Source organism: Lathyrus oleraceus, chromosome 6 (genome assembly GCF_024323335.1).
Source record: "Lathyrus oleraceus cultivar Zhongwan6 chromosome 6, CAAS_Psat_ZW6_1.0, whole genome shotgun sequence".
Classification (NCBI taxonomy): Eukaryota; Viridiplantae; Streptophyta; class Magnoliopsida; order Fabales; family Fabaceae; genus Lathyrus; species Lathyrus oleraceus.
In genome coordinates this window covers 251374542-251399407 of record NC_066584.1, presented here as the reverse complement: position 1 = coordinate 251399407, position 24866 = coordinate 251374542, and the positions used below count along the sequence as shown (strand labels likewise).

Here is a 24866-nt window from a genome sequence, read left to right as displayed (position 1 = left end):
TCACAGGGGACTTCCTCACAGTTGTCCTCTTCATAGGGGAGATGTCAGGGAAATCTTCTTCAACATCTTCGTCAGACTCAGAAACTTCTCTCACTTTCCTCTTCTTCACATCAACTTTGCTCCAAGATTTGGAGGGACCTACACCAGTAGTCTTCTTAGCTGTTTTGGCTGACATAATTTCAGCCACAGATCTACCTTTTCAAGTCTTCATACGCTTAGCCACACTAGGCTTTAAATGGTGAAGTAAGTTATCATCTTGATCATCAGACCTAACATCCTCTAGGTCAATCCCATTGTTTTCAGAATCATGCTTCTCAGATTGTGAAGCATTGGCAGTAGTAGATGCCACAGATTTTTTACCAGACACAGTTTGCCCTAGAGAGCACAAACCTTCAGCAGCCATGTCCTTCTCAGATTTAGAGGAATCGTCATCCTTCTCACTCTGAGGTTCAACCTCAGGAGAGGGGTACATTCTAGACAGAGGAGTGGAGACTCCCTTCATAGAATGTCCTTCATTCAGGATTCTAGTGACTAGGTTTCTAATGACACGATCAGTGTGGTGCATATCTTCCTTAGAACTAGTGGCATGAGTAGATCTAGAAGGGATACTAGAGCTGTTACCATGAGTGGGGCATGCAGAAGCAGATGCATCCATGGGATGGTTTGAGACAGGGGATTCGCCTAGAATAATAGACAGAGGGACCACATCCAAAATTTCAGCATCGAGAAAGTCCATGGAAGGAGTGCTATCCTTGTGAGTAGGCTAAGTAGTTTTTGAACCAGATGGAGTTTGATGTTGTGACATCTTGTTGTTTTTGTGGAAGGATTTCAGTTTCCCTAGCAGAGGAGTTTTAGGAAGAAGCAAGAAGTTGGAAATGTTTGAGTAGGCAGTGAGGTTGCGTTGAAAAGGTAATAGATGGTATTTCCAAGAATAGGTGATGATTTACCATAAAGGGGGCGCTTTATTTTAAGTAAGCAGAAAATAATTTGATTACCTTTTCCACTCCATATTAATTGGTACAAATTTTCATAAATACAAATCCCTAATTTCCCTCTTAGAAATTCAAATTGATTTGCATCTAAGGCCTTTGTAAAAATATCAGCTAACCGCATCTCAGTAGCAACATGCTCTAGGGCTACAATTTTATTCTCCACGAGTTCTCTAATAAAATGGTGACGGATATCAATATGTTTTGTCCTGCTATGCTGAATAGGATTTTTGGAAATGTTTATAGCACTCAGGTTGTCACAGTACAATGTCTGACATCTTGTGTGACATTGTATTCAGTAAACATCTGTTTCATCGATACTAGTTGAGAGCATCTACTTCCAGCTGCTATGTATTCAGCTTCAGCAGTAGACAGAGACACATAATTTTGTTTCTTACTAAACCATGATATTAAGTTGTTCCCCAAGAAGAAGCATCCTCCTGATGTGCTTTTCCTATCATCAGCACTTCCAGCCCAATCAACATCACAATATCCAGTCAGCACAGATCCAGATCCATGAGTGTATAGCATCCCATAGTCACTAGTGCCATTGACATATTTCAGGATCCTTTTAACTTGGTTTATGTGACTCAACTTTGGTTTAGCTTGATATCTAGCACATACACCTACAGCAAAAGCAATGTCAGGTCTGCTTGCTGTGAGATATAGCAGACTCTCTATCATGCTTCTGTAGAGACTTTGATCGACACTAACACCATTTTCGTCTTTAGAGACTTTCAGATGAACAAAGCTAAACCATAGATGAGAAATACAAAGATGGCTTCAAAAGAATCCATACTACCGGATTGGGCAAAGACAGTTGCCTTACCAACGAGGAACTCATAAATCAATCCAAGAATACCTCATTTTTCACCAAATGACTATCAATCTCAGATTTCTTCAGACAAAGAGCTTCGGCTATGACGTGAGATCTGGGAATATCCTCTAATCCACTAAAAGGTACCTCGTCAGATACGAGTATTCCCAAGAGATGGGCATACTCCTCTAACATAGGCACAAGATGATAATCAGGAAAAGTGAAGCAACAATAGAGAGGGTCATAGAACTTAATGAAAACACTCAGAAGTCCTTCAACCACATCAGTAGATAACACAGACAAGAGTTTCCCATGATGTTGCTTGAAGTGCAAGGGATCTAATACAAAATATGACAACTTCCTTAGCTCCTTCAAATCAGGACATCTGAAATTGTACTTCTTAGGTGTTCCTTCGTCCATAATCCATGGTCTGAAAATATTTGCAAATAAGACCTTAGTTCCTTGAAATTTATTTTTTGTGATGGATGTCATGATGCGCATGTATGCATGAATGCAACAATCACACACAAGAGATAACACACAAGGCAAACATAAACAAAGTTCAAGGGATGAATCAAGTCATCATCAAGATCAATCATCCATTTTGGTGGATTATGGTTTTCACCTTATCAACACCCAAGTTCCGTTGATATTGGTGAGACTTGATCGGATCAACCGAGAATCAAAGTTTTTATTGTGAGTCACGAGCATGGAGTCAAGTTAATGACCATCCCAAAGGAATGTACTAAGGAACAAAACCTGTAGATCATGTTCTAAAAAGTTCCCAGAGTCTTAATCCCCTCTATCGGATATTATAGGTTAGGATTACTAACTTATTAACCCATAATATTCTCAAGAGAAACTTGTCTGAGTGTAGTATCGCGTAACAACTGTGATCAAGTCTACACCTGAACAATCTCTGCACTACGTCCTAAATAGGCCAAGTTGGGTTAAACGTTCTACGGTCCTCGGCTTCTCGGACCCTAAATCAGAGAAAGTAATGCCTATCCACAAATAACTTATGTGACATCGGTAACTCTAAAGACGTTTCCACTTAGTAGATGGGTCTCAAGCCAACTTGTTAAGGACTGCTCCATACAAGTTGAACATGACTATACCATCCTCATATCTTAATTGCACTCAAGTTCGGGTTAGAACTTATCTCACCACAAAGAGGTCACCAAGCTCAACAAACAAATTATATCACAAAAACAATATATACAAACATAAAATATACACATATATACACATAAAAAAGTAGGCTAAACCCACTGAGGATTACTCCCTATCAGAGTCCCCACTTGACTTCTGTAGCGGTAAATTCATGACCATCAAGCTACGGATAACCTTAACGTTAATAAAACCAGAGTCGCCACCGCGCTTTTACTGTTTCCAAAGGAAAAGGGAAAATTACGAACAAAACCCAAAGATAAGAAGTTTTCAAATCAAAACTAATAAAATGTCAAAGATTACAGGTAAGGGGGTTGGTTATACAGAGGGAAGGTGTTAACACCCAAGTATCCTAGGTATTCCTAGGGAGCCCTTTTTTATGTGTGCATGTGTTTTTGGTATAAATGATGTTTGACAAAAAATAGAATGTATGAATGAGAAAAGAATTCATTGATTATATTTTTGTGTTTGACAAGATCTTCAGTCTTTTGCCTACGTACCAACATAAAAATGAGAAATCAAAACCTCATAGTTTGTGGTAAAAAATTCAAATAAGTTGGTGAATTACTTTTAACAAAAGTTTAAGTAAAAATGGGCACAAAAGGACAAAGGTTTGAATGGGATTTTTAGTTCTTTTTGTCTTTTGAAATATAAGTCAATATGGTTAAGTTTATTTACAAATTTGATTTAAGAAAATAGTTTGAAAATTCAATGGCATAAGGCCAAAGTTTCTAATCATTAAACAATGTCTAAATTTAAAATCACAAGCAAAGAATTTTTTTGAAAAGAGGGAGAGATTTTGAAATTTAAGAAGTGGGAGGAGATGAAGAGACTACCCTACGCACAAATTAAAAGTTAAGAGTTGAAAAGATCTGGCCAATAGGATGCAATCCAACAGACAAGAATGTCATATAGAAACCCATTTTCCTTTGGAATTTAATCAAGCAATAATCAATAAGTAATGAGAAATATCCAAACACCATGAAGATCAAGGCATCGAATAAAGATGGCCATATCCAAGCAAGCACTCCAATAGCTTGCAGTCTTCCAATGTAGCAGGTGAAATATTCCTTGATCAACTTAGAACAAAACATCAGACACAAGATCAAAATAATAATTAAACACATAGATGGAGGAGCATATGAATCCAAGAAATTCTCAGGTCTTGCATCAAATGAAAGCACAATTCAAAGATAGCTCACTCCCAGATGTTGGCATTGGCCAAGTCATTTAGCACATGGAAAGTTGCCTAATTCTAAGTCCAAAAGCTCATATCAAATCCAACAGTCCACCAATTTTTTTAGGGTTTTTGTTGTTATTAAGTGTTTTAGGGTACTAAGACCATAAACAAAATCAAAACACACAAACAAATATATACAATCATAAGATATGACTCAAATGAGCAAAGTGAAAAAGGACGTAAACATAAACAAGTTATATGAAATGTAAATGACAATGGATGATAAATGACTGAAATTTAAATTGCATAAAGTAAATGACTTGAAAGAAAAAATATAATGAATAAGAGTTAGTCAATTGTTAGTCAAAAGTTAGTAGTGTTAGAGGTGTTAGTGGTGATTTTAAATTAATTAAGTCATTCTTTGGAGAACATTAAACCATTCATTCACAAGTATGAATCCTTAAACCAAGACATCTTCCATGAGAAGGGCTCGAACTTGGATAATTCAACAAGTATACCACTAGCTCTAATAAAAGGAAAAAAGGTCAAGTCTCCATACAATGCCATGAAGAATGGGAGACTTACAATCTCAATTACTAGAATGCTATGCCTTGAGGGTCAAATTTAGCTCTATGTTAAGCAATCGTAATTAGACTTATGTAGAAGTCATAACTATCTGAGTTTGGGCAATAAAAATATAGGTATTAATGCATGTTAGAGACTTGGTACAAAGAACCAAACACCAAAAACATACCACACACTAAAAAAATAGGAGGGACCTATCTCAGTCTTACTTGTATTGATTCATCTAACACTAGGTCATTGATGAATCAATTAGCCTTTAGACATTAGAGATTTCATTGGTCAAAAGAGGGAATATGGAAGAATAGGGATGAAGATGAAGGGAGTGGGGAAGGTAGAAACACAAATTGATCATGAGAGGAATTTCATCAAATCAAAACCATCCATTCATTTTGGGAGATGGAATGTACATTTCATCAATCCCCTAAATCCAACAGTTTTGATCCAACAAAAGTCAAATAAATCATGACCAAGGCCCAAAATAGAAAGTTAAACATCACAAGACCATAAAAATAGCTCAACAATATTTTTAAACATTTAATCAATTAAAAATCACATTAAAAATGAATTAGAATACATTTTAAATTGGTCAAAACCTCAAATCCCTTCAAAACACCAAATAAATGGCCAAAGGATTTATCCTATGTCAAACAAGGTCAAAGGACCTTAGACAAAAAAATCACTATATTTAAAAAGTCAGAAGTATTTTTAAACAATTAAAAATATGCACAAAAATATTTAATTCATGAAAAATACCAAAATTAATCCAAAAATTAATTTTAATTCAGAATATGGAAGAGAAAAATATTTAAAGATTTTTTGTGAAAGTTCCATATTTTTTAGATTAAAAATGGATTTATTATGAGTTAAATGAAATAAGAGAAATTAAAAGAAAATCAGAAATTATGAAAAATCATGGACCATCAGATCTCCCTCATTAATTGAGGTGGCAGATTTGATGGCCACGCGCATGGGGAACACAATGGACTCGAGTCAATGTGCTACTAACAGGGTCAAACAAATCAAAGGTCCAGATTAAAACGTTTACACATGATCAAAGGGATGAGAGGGTGCCAACACACCACCGGAGCTAGGGCTCCGGTCATCTTCTCCGGTGGACCTCACCGGACTGGTCCACCATCAACCTTCACTAAAATAAAAAGTGAATACACTAATTTGCAGAGAAAAATGCCAGGAATCCAAATCAGCCCTCAATATTCTCCAATACTCACTATATTGAAAAATATGTGGAATTGAAAATTAAGGAGTGTGAACTGAGTTGCTTCGATTTAACCTTAAATCAACTCAGTCTTGTTGCATACATTGGTAGGACTTAAGCCAACCAAAAATTAATTGAAATGATGGAGAATTGAGAGAGAATCGAAGAGAGAAAGTTTGACAAATTTCACCTTCTATTTGTAGTGATGAAGCTCGATCTGGATCTCAATTAGCTTGGGCTTGCTTCCACTTGATTGTAGGAGGTGAAGTGAGAGCTCAAATGGCTTATATTTTTGGAGTTTCAACTTCAAAACAAAAGTGAATTTGAAACTCGATTTTCAAATGAAAACCTTAAAGATTATCCTTTAATGGAGGTGGGAAGGTTGCAGGAGCAAAGCTTGGGCAAGGTGTCCTCAATTCGGAGCAGTAAGGCATGTATTTATAGGCTTGCCAATTGATTGTCAGACACTTCCATTCAAATGCCAAAAATAGTAATTCAAGTGTGCATGCTTGTATGAGCGTGTGATAGGCCCATGAGATGATGTCAAAAGGTCCAAAAATGATCATGAATGATACTTAAAGTCTAACATGAAGCCATGCATTTGTAATTGAGAATTGATCATGAGATTCATCCAAATGGAACCATGAAGATTAACCATGCGCACGTCATTCAAACCTTGTCCAAATGTAGTAATTTTGGTCTTTTTGGAAAGATGAGATCAACTTTCATGTTGAACACTTTTCCATTTGAATCTTGTATCATGATGAATTTTGAGGTGGAAGTTTGGGAAATGAAACATAATTGAAAATTTTCTAAACACCAAGTCAAATATCCACTACTTCCACCTTAAATAACTTTTGCTATGAACTTCAAATGCAAACTGTTCCTTCAATGAAGTTATATTTATTTCAATCCTATTTAATTTGGTCATAAATTTGACCTCATTTGGATTTGGCATGAAAGCGTTATGTATTTTAGAAGTTGAGGAAAATTGCTTGTTCAATGGTAATGGCCCAAAATGACCTATAATATTTCCTCTTGGAACATTCCCTTGCAAGTTGAATTTGAAGTTTCTTAAAAAATAAAAGTTGGAGAGTACATCTTGAAATGGATCATGAAATTCGGATTTCCTTCATATCATAAAAATTGAGCAAGTTATGGTCCTTGGAAGTTGACTTCTAACTAGGGCACAACCAAAATGACCTATAATCTTTCACCATAAAAATGACTTTCCAAGAAAAACTATCTATTGACCTCAACTTGAAAGTTGTTTGGAATGTAATAAGGAGTAACTTTTCGCTTGGAATGATTTTCATATGACAAAAATCGTAGGAAATAGGGTCTAGGGAACCCCAGTTTTGACCAGTTGACTTTCTCTGGTCAACCTCCTTGAACCAACTTCGAAACTTGAAGTTCTCTTGATATTTTGACTCATGGAGGATGATATATGCATAATATGATATATGGTTAAGTATCCATTAATATTTTGGACCAAATTTTGAAGAAACTTGTTGAGGAAGTCACACAAAATACCCATTTGAATTAGGGCTTCCAAGGCAAACAAGCTTCAAACTCTTGATGATTTCTTGATCAAAATGATAAGTGAATATTATGGGGACCCATATATGATGTATAGAACCATTGTGAACCATTTATTGATTGATCTCCTTACACTGAGGGTCTCAAACCCTAGTTGTGAGGTTGATAAGGCATTGGTGGATGCACACACTACCTACAAAAGAGACAAAGCTATACATAGACATATTTTTGGTATTTTGGTTAGTAAACAAAGACATAAACAAGGTATGATACAATTAAATGTGCTTGGTGATCTCTACCAATTCAAACCCAATGAATGAGGGGTAAGGAGGATGCCACAGTGTGATCCCAAAGCCAATGTAAATGATGAGATAGCATGAGGGATCTTAGGGTTAAAATTGGGGTCTTACATGTACTACGGGTAAAAACATGTAGATCATGTTCTATAAAAGTACACAAAGTGTTAATCCCATCTATCGGATATTGTAGGTTAGGATGACTGACTCATCAATCCATAATATTCTCAAGAGAAACTCGTCTGAGTGTAGTATCGTGTAACAACTGTTATCAAGTCTACACTTGAACAGTCTACACACTAAGTTCTAAATAGGCCAAGTTGGGTTAAATGTTCTGCTGTCCTCAGCTTATCGGACCCCTAAATCAGATAAAGTAATGCCTATCCATAAATAACTTGTGTGACATCAGTAACATCAAGGAGATCTCCACTGAGTAGATGGATCTCAAGCCAACTTATTAAGGCCTACTCCACACAAGTTGAACATGACTATACCATCCTCCTATCTTAGTTACACTCAAATTCGGGTTAGAACTTATCTTACCACACAGAGATCACCAAGCACAACAGACAAATTATATCATACAAATAATATACAGACATCAAGTATACAAATATATACGCATAAAAAAGTAGGCTAAACCTACTGAGGACTACTCCCTAGCAGAGTCGCCACTTAACTTCTGTAGCGGTAAATTCATGACCATCAAGCTACGGATAACCTTAACGTTAATAAAACCAGAGTCGCCATTACGCTTTTATTGTTTCCAAAGGAAAAGGGAAAAGTACGAACAAAACCCAAAGATAAGAAGTTTTCAAATCAAAACTAATAAAATACCAGAGATTGCAGGTAAGGGGGTTGGTTACACAGATGGAAGTTGTTAGCACCCAAAGTGTCTTAGGTACTCCTAGGGAGCCCTTTTTATATGTGCATATATTTTTGGTATAAATGATGTTTGATGAAATAGAGGGTGAGGATGAAAAAAGAATTCATTGATTACATTTTTGTGTTTGACAAGACCTTCGATCTTATGCCTACGTACCAACATAAAAATGAGGGATCAAAACCTCGTAATTCGTGGTAAAAATTTCAAATGAGTTGATGAATTGATTTTAACAATAGTTTAAGAAGAGGGCACAAAAGGCCAAACATTTAAATGAGGTTGTTCGTTCTTTTCGTCTTTTGAATTTTAAGGTCAACATGGTTAAGTTAATTTACAAGTTTGATTTAAGAAAAGGTTTTAAAAATTCAATGGCATAAGGCCAAAGTTTCTAAACAATAAAACATCTCTATGTTTGAAATCACAAGCAAAGAAAGTTTTTGAAAAGAGGGATGGATTTTTGAAATTTAAGAAGTGGGAGGAGATGAAGAGACTACCCTAAGCACGAATTTAAAAGTTAAGTGTTGAAAAGATCTGACCAATGGGATCCAATCCAACATACAAGAATGTAATATAGAAATCCTTTTTTCATTGGACTTTAATCAAGAAATAATCAATAAGCAATGAGCGATATCCAGACATCATGAAGATCAAGGCATCAAATAAAGATAGCAACATCCAAGCAAGCACTCCAATAGCTAGCAGTCTTCATTGTCTTCCAATTAATCAGATGAAATGTTCATTGATCAACTCATAACAAAAGACATAGACAAATAACAAAATAAGCAATTAAGCATCAAGACAAAGTAACAAATGAATCAAAGAAATCCTCAAGGTCTTGCATCAGATGAAGGCTCAATTTAAGATGGCTCAGTCTCAAATGTTGGCATTGTCCAAGTCCTTTTAGCACAGGGAATGTTGTCTAATTCTAAGTCAAAAAGTTCAGATCAAGTCCAACAGTTTACCAAATATTTTTTAGGGTTTTTGTTGTTATTAGATGTTTTAAGGTCCTAAGACCATAATCAAAATCAAAAGCAAGCAAACAATATATATATATATATATATATATATATATATATATATATATATATATATATATATATATATATATATATTATATATATTATATATATATATATATATATATATATATATATATATATATATATATATATATATATATATATATATATATATATAATCACAAGATATGACTCAAATGAGCAAAGTGAAAATGACTTGAAACATAAACAAGTTACATGAAATGTAAATGGCAATGGATGATAAATGACTAAAATTTAAATTGCATAATAGTAAATGACTTGAAAGTAGAGCAATGTTAACAAGAGTTAGTTAATGGTTAGTCAAATGTTAGTGGTGAATTTTAATTGATTAAGCCATTCTTTGGAGAATACTCAACCATTCATTCACAAGTATGGATCCTTAAACCAGGACATCTTCCATCAGAAGGGCTCCGACCTGGATAATTCAACATGTATGCCACTAGCTCCCATGAAAGGAAAAAAAGGTCAAGTCTCCACACAATTCCATGAAGATTGGGAGACTTACGATCTCACTTACTAGATGATACGCCTTGAGGGTCAAATTTATCCCTATGTTAAGTAATCGTAATTAGACTTATGTAGAAGTCACAACTATCTGAGGTTGAGAAATAAAAATATAGGTGTTAATGCATGTTAGAGAATTGGTACAAAGAACCAAACTCCTAAAACATACGACACACTAAAAAAAAGGGAGGGACTTATCTCAGTCATACTTGTATTGATTCATCTGACACAAGTTCATTGATGAATCAATTATCCTTTAGACATTAGAGATTTCATTGGTTAAAAGAGGGAATATGGAAGAATAGGGATGAAGATGAAGGGGGAGGGGAAGGTAGAAACACAAATTGTCTAAAGGATTTATCCTAGGTCAAACAAGGTCAAAGGACCTTAGACCAAAAATTTCAAGATTTTTAGAAAGTCAGAAGTATTTATAAACAATTAAAAATATACACAAAAACACTTAATTCATGAAAAATACCAAAATCAATCGAAAAAAATAATTTTAATTCAAAATATGGAAGTGAATTTTTTTTAAATTTTTTTGGTGAAAGTCCCATATTTTTTGGATTAAAAATGGATTTATTATGAATTAAACAAAATAAATCAATTAAATGGAAAATCAAAAAATATAAAAAATCAGGGGCCATCAGATCTCCCTGATTAATTAAGGTGGTAGATCTGATGGCCACGCGGGCTCTATCCACTATGCACCTCAGTCAAAGCATCACATGCATGGTAATCACAAGGGAAGGCTGAGATTAAAATATTTCAAATGGATCAAAAGGTTGAGAGAGTGCCAACGCACCACCAGAGCTAGGGCTCCGGTCATCTTCTCCGGTGGACCTCACCGGACTGGTCCACCATTAACCTTCACTAAAATAAAAAGTTCATACACTAATTTGAAGAGAAAAATGCCATGAGTCCAAATTTGCCTTCAAAATTCTCCAATTCTCACTATATTGAAAGATACATGGAATTGAAAATTGAGGAGTATGAACTGAGTTGCTTCGATTTAACCTCAAAGCAACTCAATCTTGTTGCCTACATTGGTAGGTCTTCCAACAATCAAAGATAAAGCAAAATTATAGAGAATTGAAAGAGAATCAAAGAAGCGAAAAATCTGAAAATTCACCTTCGGTTTGCTTCAATTGAGCTCGATCTTGCTTCCAATTTGGCCTGGCTTGCTTCTATCTACTTGCAGGAGATGAAATGAATGATGAAAGGGCTTGGATTCTTGGAGTTTCAATCTCAAAACATAATTGAAATTGAAACTTGATTTCAAATGAAATCTTCAAGTTTATCCTTTCAATGGAGGTTAGGGAAGAAGCAGTGCAAAGCTTGGGCAAGAGGATCCTCATTCTTATCTCAAGGATAATGTATTTATAGGCTACCAAGTGCGTTTCACACACTTCCAATCAAAATCCAAAAATAGCAATGTTCTCATGCATGCTTGTATGGGCGTGTACAAAGCCCAATCAATAATGTCAAAAGGTCCAAACTTAATTCCAAATGATGCTGAAACAAAATCAAGGGACCATGCAATGTTGAAATGAAAATTGATCACAAATATTTCGAAATGGGGCCATGAATTACACCCATGTGCAAATCCTTCAATCTTGGTCCAAATGAGGTGATTTTGGATTTTTGGGAATGGTGACATCAAGGGGAACAACTTTAATGTTGAACACTTTTCCATTTGAAGCTTGGATCATGATTAATTTTGAGGTGGAAATTTGAGAAATCAAATATATTTGAAAATTATCCAAGTACCAAGTCAAATGACCACTTTTTCCACCTTGAATAACTTTTTCTATGAGCTTCAAATGGAAATCGTTCCTTCATCAAAGTTGTATCTATTTCATCCCTCTTCAGTTTGGTCATAAATGTGACCTCATTTGGATTTGGCATGAGGGAGGTATGCATTTTAGATGTTGAGGAAAATTGCTTGTTCAATGGTGATGGCCCAAAATGACCTATAATGTTTCCTCTTGGCACATGCCCTTGCAAGTTGAATTTGACATTTACCAAAGAATCAAAGTTGGAGAAGATGTATTGAAATTGATAATGAAACTCGGATGGACATCATCTCATAAAAATTGATCAAGTTATGGTCCTTGGGATTTGATCTCCTAACTAGGGCACAAACAAAATGACCTATAATCTTTCACCATAAAAAATGACTTTGCATGCAAAACTAGATCTTGATTTCAACATGAAAGTTGTTTATAATGTCATAAAGAGTAATGTTTCTCTTGTAATAATTTTCATATGACAAAAATTGTAGGAGATAGGGTCTAAGGAAACCCAGTTTTGATCAGTTGTCTTTCTCTGGTCAACCACCTTGAACCTACTTGCAAACTTGAAGTTTTCTTGATCTTTGGGATTCATGGAGGATCATATATGTATAATATGAGGTAAAATGAAGTATCCTTTGAAACATTTGATCAAATGATGGAGAAACTTGCTAAGGAAGTCACACAAGATACCCAGATAAATTAGGGCTTCCAAGGCAAACAAGCTTCAAACTCTTGATGAACTCTTGATCAAAATGATAAATGAAGATCATGGGGATCCATACATGATGTATAGAACCATTGTGAACCATTCCTTTATTGATCTCTTGCACTAAGGGTCTCAAACCCTAGTTGTGAGCTTAATGAGGCATTTGTGGATGCACACACTACCTACAAAAGGAACAAAGTTATATATTGACATATTTTTGGTATTTTGGTTAGTAAACAAACAAAAACAAAGTATTATGAAATAAAATGTGCTTGGTGATCTCTCCAAATGCAAACCCAATGAACGAGGGATAAGGAGGATGTCAAGGTGTGATCCCAAAGCCAATCCAAATGATGTGATAGCATGAGGGATCTTAGGGTTAAATTGGGGTCTTACACACTACTCCATATGGTCTTATCTATTCAATTGTGTTTGGACCCGACTACTTGGACTTTAATTCACCGGGAAACAATTTGAGCCTTAAATTGAGAAACAATACCATGATAACTCTTGACCTTTTGCTTGAATGGCTTGGATGATTCATAAGCTTGAGTATCATTTCGTCTAATTCGTGCAATTGTAACTTTCTTTTTTCTAAAGCTTGATTTTAGTCAAAATTTAATAATTTCAACGCCCACTATGCTTTATGTTCTAACTCTACTAGAAGTTGACATGCTTTACCGTAAACCATCTAGAATGGTGTGAGACTTATAGGTGATTTATAGGTTTTACGGTATTGCCCATAATGTTTCATCCAGTTTCACAGACCAATCTTTTCTTGAAGTTGAAACAATTTTTCAAAGATTTTCTTAATCTCTCTATTAGAGCCTTCCATTTTCCCGTTGAGTTGTGGATGATACGGTGATGCCAATAATGAAAACTTAAAAATGGATTATTTCGCAATTCTTTGATCAAGAATTCCTTCACATGGTTTACCACCCTTCCCACATACTCCATTCATAAATGGGGTTAGTTAGAAAGGGTGTTCCATGAATAATTTTACACGGGTCATTCAAAGATTAGGCTCAAGGAATTAGCCAGTGTAAGGCGAAAGACGATTGAATCAATAGATGACTAAATAGGTTTTGGATAATGAAGTCAATATGCTTTACTTAATTGCATGAACATGAGTTAGTTGAACTGACTGCAAGGGGTCTAAATTATCCCATTAGGAAGAAGTTGGATACCCAGTATTTAAGGGACATGGACCATCTAGCAGACAGAGTTCGAGAAGTCGAACGACTGGAGGATGAAAAGGCTAGGTCAAGTTGAAGGACTGAAGGCTGAAGGTTGAACGATTGAAGATTTTACATTAATTTCATTTATCCTCTTTACTATTTATTGCTTTCATCCAAAGCGTATTCATTATGTCCAGTTTATCCTTATTCAAGCATTTAAATCCATTTCACACACGCTTTTCTTTGCATTCTTCTTTTGCACAAATTATCCTTGAGATTTTTGAGTTAATCTCTTAAGTGAACTAAGCTCGTGATTGTTTACTAAAAACACTAGTAAACAAGATTGAAAAATACTTCTAAATATCTTGGACTTGTGTGATTCATATATGGAGAGTTGGAGAAATTGAGAAACACTTGGGTAGAAAATAGAGTTTGTTATTAGAAACTTGGATAACTATTTTTTTGTAACTCATCTTTTGTAACAACTTTTGAATGTATAGAGAATCAGAGAACTACTCTCTCTCCCATAATAGATCTTTTGATTAAATTCAATAAACAAATTAATGTGTTTCCCATAATAGATCTTTTGATTAAATTCAATAAACAAATTATTGTGTTTCTTTCTTAAAAAATATTTTTGCTGAAGACCATTTATTTTGATTGTCATCGTTCTTTTTTTCTTGTACATAAAATTTCTATGATGTGGTTAAACTATGAATAATTTTTTTAAGTGTTATTAAGTATTCTATAATTTCACAATATATCAATTTCACAATATATATAAATTTCACAAGATATAGGCTCTTGATATTTTTGTTGTTTGATGTTCTTTGTCATTTTAATGTTCTTGTTGTTTCTCTTTTTTTCCCTATCCTCCTTCGGCTTCTTTGTTGTTTTCTTTTTCATGGGATTTGTTGTGTTTCATCTTTCTTATTTTTTATTGTTGCTTTTGCATAGTTTTTATTTTTATATATATAAGTTTGATTTGACAAACATGTGAAGAGATTGTACATGATTTATATAAATTGCATAAGAGATCACAACGTGGGGTCAAGCCGTTATCTAGGTAGTGGCTCATATAGAAAGTTTGCTGAAAAGATAATGAAAACTCTGAGGCCTAAACAAATATATAACAATTCTCAATGCCTAACAATACCAATAAGATAAAACAATTGTCCATGCATTCCCAATTATGAATGTTAAACATTTATATAATCCATACCTTGATTCAGAAAACATTAAACTATAGCGCAGATTCTTCATCTATGCAAATTATTTCGAGCCATCTGAATTTAGAAAGAGAAAAAAAGAATGTTAGACAATAATATAACTTTGAACAAGTTTTAAGATACACATCGTGTATGTTACAAAATTGTCTCCATCAATGAAGAGTTGTCACCAACCACTTGAAAATTCTTACCTTTAATATACAAATTGATCTAGCCTTGCATGAGGTAAAATTGAACAAATACAGTAGTAATCTTATTTAACACATTTTTTTATCTCTAACAACAACCAATAACAACGTTAGTTGAATTGATAATATTATACAATGATGCATAAAATATTATATTTTTCCAATAAAAAACTTATTCTTAAATTAATTTTATAACCCATCATAATTAGAACTTTGTCTATATTAATTATATGCATTTCTTTGAAACACTAAAATTTATAATATATAAGGAGATCACTCTCTCCATTGTTGGGGATGTTTGGTTCTTAAAACCATATACCTAGGGGTTTTATTTAGTTCTTTTGGTGTACATGATGATCTTATAAGCATCTCAACCCCAAGGGATCCTTTTGGATTCCGATAATGGAGTTTTGGCCAAAGAGTAGAGCCTCCCTCTAAGAGCATTATGTTCTTTTTTTTAATAGTAAATGATCAACCATATATTAGAAAGAACGTAAACAAAAGTTATATAATATACAAATTAGCTAAGAGCAACAAAAATGCGCAATATCAAACCAACCATGACTATAGGCTAGGACAGAAAACAAACAGAAAAGTAAACCCAACTAAACCGCCATCCAAGAGGAACAAAAGTTAACCCAATAATCTATGTAGACTATTCCGAATCCTAATACAAATAAATCTTTGGAGAGAACAAATTGAAAGAAGGTAAGGATCACCTACACAAAATAAAAAGAAGCGGATCATCAAACACACTCCTAATTGTTCATCCACTTAAGCGGCCCCCGTTTCCAGGCAACCAAATAAATAGAAAAATCTAAAACATGAACACGAACACACTTTTAAGGCAGAGTATTATTCATAGACATTAAGTGATTAACCGTCAATCTTTCCCGATCAAAAATAAATTTATTTCGTATTTTTTAAATAATGCAGATCACAGAATTCCAGATTGAGATCAAACCTAAAGTTGTCTGTTTACCATGACTAAAACTCTGGAACAACTCAAAAACCCTTAGAATCGAGTGCAACAGAGGCCCCAACCATCCTACCCACTTAAAAGATGATTCAAAACAAATCTAAAGTTGTTTGTATACTAAATGGAAGAAACAATCTTACACAAAACAAAAAGATGATTCACTGATTCCACCTCCCCAAAACACACCTCACACTTCCCATTACTATACCACGACACAATTTGACGCCTCAGAAGATTCTGCATATCGGTTAACCTATTTTGAATCAACTTCCAAGTGAATACCAAAATTTTAGAAGGCGCCAAAATCTTTTAAAACCTAGACAACCATAACACTACCTTCTCAAACCTACCATCCTTGATCTCAGAAACCAACCAAAAAAACCCTATTTGGATATGGTTTCCAAACCCAAACATCTTTTCGATCACGTCTCCAAGAATTTCTTCTCCCAAAAATACAAATTTCGCCTCCACTTAAAACTCTAAACCCAAACACCTCCTTCCCAAGCACCCAAGAAACCCACAACTTGATGCTTCTTCTTAGACATAAGAAAAACCCTCTCAAAATAAACACACAAAGGGATAGTCCTCATTGAGATATCACGCCAAAGCTCAATCTTCTAAGTGACACCTCATGTATGTTTTATGGTTGTGTCGTGAAGTGAACACGTCATTTGTTTGTCATCTGTAAGACCATGTTTCATGTGTGGTAATTTTAGGTGGTTAGGATAGGAGGAACAAGTGATGCTTCCCGATTTATTATTTTTTTTGTTTAAGTTTTTGAAGCTCTCTTCAATGAGATTCAATCTCATCAATAACTCAATCCTAAGACATTTAGGAGTGTTTGTCAACACTTAGATAACTCTTAAACATTATTAACTCTTTGAGCAATAAATTATAAGAAGTCCTCTCTTTGTCTCTCTAAGTATCTTTCTTTAAAAATCATATCTTCTAAAATAAATGAAAAAAAAAACTTTAGTAAGACACAACTTATGTAACAAAACGCCTAACATTTTTCCAGAATGTCTCACGCTTCTTCATTGAAACACCTCTCTAGATTAACTTGAAATATTAAAAAATGTTCTTCGAAGTGCCCTACATTCCTTCCTAAACATCTCGTGTTTGTGGCAAAACCAAATTGAATACATTTTCTGAATATTCGGGATTTTCTCGAGTCGTACTCTACTCTACTAACTTAACCACACAATTATCTGTTAATACAAATTTAGCTCTTAATATATAATTAACTAACCATTAACTAATAACCTATAAAAATAGATCCATCCAATAATCACTGTTCATTTAATATTAAACAACCAAATTGATCTATAAAAAAAATTCAGAAACAACCAACTTGATTCTTATTCTAAATTATTATAGAACAAATTAAAAAAACATATATTCTAATTATATAATATCTGACAAATGATGGCAGGAAAAATAAGGAAAAAAACAACTTGTGTGTGCTTGTTGGCAATAAGATATGAAACAAGAGAAGGAGATAGTAGTGTAAGGCCTACACACAGGTCTGTGTGGCCCCAAAAACCACAGTAGTCTCTGTGCTGTTCAAGAATTACATAATAATAGGGACATAAATAACCCTCCAAAAATTATTTCACCACCCTAACTAAATTATTTGAAAAAAAAAATGTATATAGAATCAAGGAAAGAGACAAAAGAGTGAAAAGAGAAAGAGATATGGGTATGGTATGTATATGTATGGGTGGACAAGTATATGTTGAGGAGTATTATTTATGTAGAAAACATCAAAATCATTGTGAAGTTTTTTTTTTACTCATAAGAAAACAATATAGTTTATAGAGAGAAGATGAGTTGTTGTAGTATTAGTAGGTCTACAAAGTGATTGTTTTCTTCTCTTTTTATCTAAGGATTGTTGTTGTCTCCTAAAGATAAAAAATTCTTCTTGGTGTTTTCTGGGTTTATTCTCGTAACCTCTTTTCAAAGAGACAAGGAAAATTCAGGTCATTACTTTCTTTGTATTCTTTCTTTCATATGCTTTTACTTTTAATTAGAAATTCAATCGCGCACGCACACACAGACACACAGATAACACTGAAATACGTTATGTTATATAGATTGTGACAAATTTTAGAAATTTAGTTTCAGATTTGCATCAAATTAAGTAACATGGCTGCTTCTTCATCTTCTACACCTTTCTTGGAAATCAGACAAGAAAATCAAAGTCTGATAACACAACAACATCAATCTTCTACCGACGTTTCATCAACCGCTGCTCAACCTTTAGTGCCAAAAAAAAGAAGAAATCAACCAGGAACACCATGCAAGTAGCTCTATATGCATTCTTCATTATTTCATGACATTAAAAATTACCCTTTTGGGAAATATTTCTGGGTTTGTTCTCAAAATATAAACTTCACTAGTAAACCCTAAATTTATCTTGAATTATATTATTGTTAGGGTTTTATTAAGTTCTCTAAATGAAAAGTTTTTTTTTTCAATTATTTTTTAGCTATATACTAAACAACATCTTTAATTGAGTTCAAATTCTACATGCAATTGGAATTTGAAACCATAAAGTTGTGTAACTTTATGTATTTTTTGGCTTTTTGCTTTTTTTTAAAAAATATTTCAATGAAAACAGATCCAGATGCAGAAGTGATAGCACTATCTCCAAAGACATTAATGGCCACAAACAGATTTGTATGTGAAGTGTGTCAAAAAGGGTTTCAAAGAGAGCAAAATTTGCAGCTTCATAGAAGAGGACACAATCTACCATGGAAGCTAAAGCAGAAGAGTAACAAAGAGCCAAAGAGAAAGGTTTATCTGTGTCCAGAGCCTTCTTGTGTTCACCATGACCCTTCAAGAGCTCTTGGAGACCTCACTGGAATCAAGAAGCACTTTTCTAGAAAGCACGGTGAGAAAAAGTGGAAATGTGAAAAGTGTTCTAAGAAATATGCTGTTCAGTCTGATTGGAAAGCTCATTCTAAAACTTGTGGCACTAGAGAGTATAGATGTGACTGTGGCACTCTCTTCTCAAGGTAAATAACAAATTCAAATGTCCATTTTTTTTTCTATATAAACATAGTAGTTATTTTTTTCAATGATAAAGAAAATGAGTCAAAACCATTGAAGCTTTTTTTAAAGTTATTTTTTGCTTGGGTTTTAGTGGAGGATATGACAGTCTAACATTGTTTTAGACTTCTTTTTTCACACTGAATTTTTTCTCCTAACTGCAGAAATTAATCTTTTACTGTATATATATTTATTTAAAAAAAAAGTTTAAAATTAAAATTATTATTTTTTGAAAACAAATTTAGCATAATATTTTTCTGTGCCTCGGGAACAACGTCCCTATTATGCTTGTTCCCATTCACATGTTGCTCAAAGGACACAGTGTGATACTGTGTGTTTGTTCTCACATGAGTTGAACTTGCTTGCTTTTTGTTTTCTTTCATCTTGGAGTTTTATGCACTTGCATGTTTTTCATTTTATGATATTTTATGTCATTTTATGATATTTACAGTTTACAACACCATTTATTTCTTCAAGTGATTTATACAAGAATGCAAAAATTCTGTAGCATTAATTTCAAATATCTAATGTTGATGTTTTTGAAAGATTTTCCGGGAATATAGCATTCTTTTTCTATAGTACGATCATATTCACAAGAATTATATATATAAGATGATAACAAATGGACAAACCTATGAGACAGTTTGCATTAATTGATTGTGGCCCCATTTTTGTGGTTTTGATTATTGGCTTTCATCAATTTTGTAAAATAATTCTTTCATTTAAGTGATTATAGAGAGGACTCAAACTGGTAGTTCGATAAGGAGTTGTTGGTGTGTATCAAATTATGGCATAATTTCATGGGTCCTATTTCTAAAATTTTCTAATATTTAGATACAATCTATATAAATATATGCCAATATTATTTAATGCTTAATTTCCATTTTTTTGCTTTAATATTTTTTGAAATATATTACCCTATAATTCTATATACTTGACAATTAGTATACTAACCTTATAGGATTAAAGTATAAATGAGTCTTAAACTATGTTCTAATTTTAGTCTTAATTTTTTATATCACGTTTTATACTTATTTAATTATTCTTTTCGTAGTGAAGTTTTTGGTATGGTTGTGGCTTTGTCGACACTAGCTAGGTTCTTGACTTTGTTAACAAAAAAAATATTTATATCATCACTCATTATTTTTTTCAGCTCAATTATATGAAAGAATATTGCATGTTAGACAAAAAAAATTTAGTGTCATAAGTCATGATGAGGTCACACATAGGAAAATAATCATAATTTCACTCTAATAAATCTATGTGATTTTCACACTCTTAACAACGGTTCAAGATTTGCTGCAATCGGGGAATTTCTCCGGTCATACAATCAAACTCTTTTAACAATTTAATCAAATTTGAACAATCTTGATTCAAATTTAATATATTTTATATGATATTATTAAACGTAAATATTTCTTTTCTAGTTGTTTGGCTCATCAATATTGAATAAATATTTGATGGACGATAATATTCTAACAATGTGATTACTGAGAACACATGTAATCCAATTATCTTTGTTACACCATATTTTTTTTAATATCTATCTTTTTTATTCTTTTTCTAGTATTTGTTTAGCCGATTTTTGTTGTTCTAGCGCACTGTTGATGCTCTTTATTGTTTTTTTTTAAACTTTTTTCTCTCTTTATAAATTTTGATTGATTTGTTATTAAAGGAATATATGGATAGAATGATATTCATAACAAACTTATTGTGATGCTTAATGTTTTTTTTTCTTTTTTCAGGCGTGATAGTTTCATTACTCATAGGGCATTTTGTGATGCACTAGCACATGAAAATGCAAGACACCCTTCCAACATGAACCCTTTAGCAACACATCTATTTTCCACAAACCACATAGGTTTAGCCCTAAACCAAAACCAACAAACATCCACAAACAACATCTTAACCCTAGGAAACATCCCTTGTACACCAAAATATGAACATCATTTGATCTCACCTTTGCATCCATCATCATCATCATTTGTTCAACAACAACAACAACAATCACCACAACAACAATCAATGTCTTCTTCACCTTTCTTCATCAACGATCCAAATCAAACTTTCCAACAAGACCTTTCTTCACCATTCTCAAACAAACAACTTCATCTTCATCATGGTCTCTTGCAACTTCCTGATCTTCAAGGAAACACCAATAATAACACGAATTCATCATCGGTGTCGCCTTTTAACCTAAGCTTCTTTCCGAATACCAATAGCAGCACAATGCATGATCAGTTCAACAACATAAGCGAACCTCATCATCATCATCATCATCATCATCATCACCAGCAGCATCACCAAGAAGGCTTTTCTTCACTCTTTGGTAATTCATCAATGCAACAAGAGAACATGTTGTCCTCACCGCACATGTCAGCAACTGCATTGCTTCAAAAAGCTGCTCAAATAGGTTCAACAACAACAACTACTATCAATAACAACGGTGTGGAATCTAATAATGAAGGATTAAGATCAAGCATGGAAAATGAACACAACCAACATCTACATGGATTGCTAAACTCTCTTGGGAATGGAAACACTTCAATATATGGAGATATGAATCATGACAACAACATTAACCTTGGTCAGTTTCAGAATATGGAGGAGAACAAAAAGTTGCCACAACAAAACCTAGCTGGTAATTTGTGCTTTGGAGGATCAGATAAATTGACTTTGGATTTTCTTGGAGTTGGAGGAATGGTGAGAAACATGAGTGGTGGATTTTCACAAAGAGAACAGCAACTACACTCCATGAGTAATATGAACAACATGGATCCTAAATTGGAATCAACACAAGCAAACCAACCTTTTTGAAGCAAACCAATGCAATAAGAGGTTGGTGATGATGATATAAATTAGGCAGCAAAATAAAAGTTTATCATCTTTATATGTACTAGTTTATGCACCCAAAAACAATGTCCTAGTTTTTCTTACCTTTCTTTTGCAATTGAGAATTGGTTTATATTAGTGTATTAATTCTACAATGTGTAATGAGTGTTCCTCAAGACAGAAAAAACCTTGGAGCTCAGTGAATACTTACAAGTTACGATGATATTTATATTTATTTTACTATAAGAAATTTAGTGGAAACTTAAACTTATAGGACAACAAGTCATACCTATGGAAAGAGGTTTTAGTTTATATGGTGTTGGAGTTTGTTTTCTAGACTATGTATCTGTTTACCTACATTCTGTTGGCTTATTTTCTCGTTACTAGTTTAGGATTTTTTTTCTATGTTGACATGATTTTTGGTTGAGTTGTTTTCGTATTCTTTTAGAATTCTCATCTAGGTTTGTTGAAATTGTTACAAATTTCTAGAATATTTTTAAATATAATGTGTATGAGAATGGTAGAAGAGCCTAGAATTATAATGTGTATGAAAAATGTAGAAGAACTTAGAATTAGAATTATAAGTGTATGGAAATGATAGAAGAACCTATAATTTTCATGATACTAATATATCATGAAACATCGAGAAATAACTAAAATAATGTAAGAACATTCACCACTATTGAGAGATTGGTGACTTGAGCCTATTAATAGGTAATTGGTAATTTTTAAATTAACCATCCAAGAAATCAATGCCATAACCTTCTTTCTAAACAATTATCTAAAACTATCTTATATCAACTATCAACTACTAACAGTAGCATCCGAGTTAGGTTCAGTCATACATTGAGCGTAGTTATATTACCTACCTACTATTCAAATATCCTCCAAGTACTTTAAAAAAATTCTCTTGTACTATTAACCCACTCCAATAATTTTTCTAAACTATGGATAACATCACTCAATCATCATCTATTTCTGTCCATATTTTCAACGGTGAGGCGTGTTAAAATGAAGATATTTTTTTATCACTAGATTTATGGGACATAGTAGAATAAGGTTTTTATCGCTCCAGTAGATACTTCAGCTCTTTATGTAGCTCAAGAAAAAGAGTTGAAGAAAAATAAACAAAAAAAATTCAAAGATGAAGTTGTTCACCTTGCAACAAGTGGTGATTGATGCAATTTTTCCAAGAATTATGGGAGGTAAAACGGTCAAAAAAGCGTGGTACACGTTGCATGAAGAGTTTCAAGGAAGCGACAAGGTACATGTCGTTAAACTTCAATCTCTAAGAAGAGATTTTGAACTATTGAAGATTAAGGAGTTTGAGACAGTTAACAATTACTATTCTAAAGTTAAAGAAATAATTAATCAAATGAGAGTTTTTACGGACGATATTCTTGACAAGAAAATTGTTGACAAAATTCTAATTACTATGTCCCCAATGTTTAATCCATTCGTGATAGCGATTGAGGAAACCAAAGATTTGTCCACTCTATCAGTGACAAAACTAATGAATTGTCTAAAAGCATACGAAGAAAGAACGCATTTTCATAAAGAAGATACACTTGAAAATGTCTTCCAGTCAAAGTTCAAATTTCATCCCCAAAATAAAGAAAATTGAGGAAAGAAAAATTATGGAGAAACTTCAAGAAGAAGGGAAGTTTCTAGAAATTTCCTTAAGAACAAGACAGATAAACACCCTCAATGCAAAATATATGCAAAAGACTAGGCCACACAGAGAAAAATTATTGGTACCGTAATATGCCACAATGGAACCATTGCAAGAAGTTCGGGAACATAAAGAAAAATTCTCGCAACAAAAATAGGCATCAAGCTAATATCGCAAATGAGCATGATCAAGAACAATGTATGTTTTATGCCACTCAAGACTCAATCAAAGAAAAATGAGGAAGTTGATACTTGGATAGTGGATGCAGTAATCACATGGCCAAGGATGAGACAATTTTCAAAAGCATTGACGAGTCTGTTAAAGTCAAAGTTCGACTGGGAAATGTCATTGTGGTTAAATGAAAAGGAAAATAAATTATCATGGTGGAGACATATAAAGGTACACGACTTGTCCATGATGGTTTACTAGTTCCCATCCTAAAAGAAAATATTCTAAGCATTTGCCAAATGATGGAGAGATGCTACACACTTCACTTTGAAGGAAGTGTATGCGAAATCTTAGACAACAAAAATGAACGGTCCGAGATAGCCCAAGTGAAGATGGATAAGAGCAATAGAAGCTTCCTGCTAATTTTGAAATGTGCAACTAACATTATCATGAAGGTATAAGTTTATGGCTCATGGCTATGGCATCAAAGATTTGACCATTTCAATTCACATGCCTAAAAGCTCTTACATGAGAAGAACATGATGAAAGGTCTTCCAAGCATAAATGAGAGAAATGAAGTATGCGAAGGGTGTCTTCTCGTTAAGAAACACCAATTTATGTTCTCAACAGGCGGAGCATCAAAAGCAAAAGACTTTTTGGAGCTAAGACATACCAACGTATTTGCGTCGATGATGACGTTATCACATGAGAACAACACATACTTCATAGTCTTCATTGATGACTTATTTAGAATTACATGGGTTTATTTCCTAAAAGAAAAATCAAAAGCCTTTGGATTATTCAAAAAGTTCAAGGCCCTTGTTGAA

General features: G+C 33.5%; 1 protein-coding gene across 2 annotated transcripts; it reads left to right on the top strand.

Moving 5' to 3' along the window:
- Positions 1-18039: 18039 nt before the first annotated feature.
- Positions 18040-22422, top strand: LOC127092254 (protein indeterminate-domain 4, chloroplastic). Of its 2 annotated transcripts, none has more exons than XM_051031102.1 (4): positions 18040-18295; positions 18435-18615; positions 18937-19333; positions 21113-22422. In XM_051031102.1, exons 2-4 carry the CDS (start codon positions 18462-18464, stop codon positions 22182-22184), a joined length of 1623 nt encoding a protein of 540 aa, XP_050887059.1. In that variant the 5' UTR covers positions 18040-18295; positions 18435-18461; the 3' UTR covers positions 22185-22422. The 2 variants fall into 2 exon arrangements, with proteins under 2 accessions (XP_050887059.1, XP_050887060.1); XM_051031103.1 differs by having other exon boundaries at positions 18052-18295; positions 18441-18615.
- The last annotated feature ends 2444 nt before the right edge of the window (positions 22423-24866 follow it).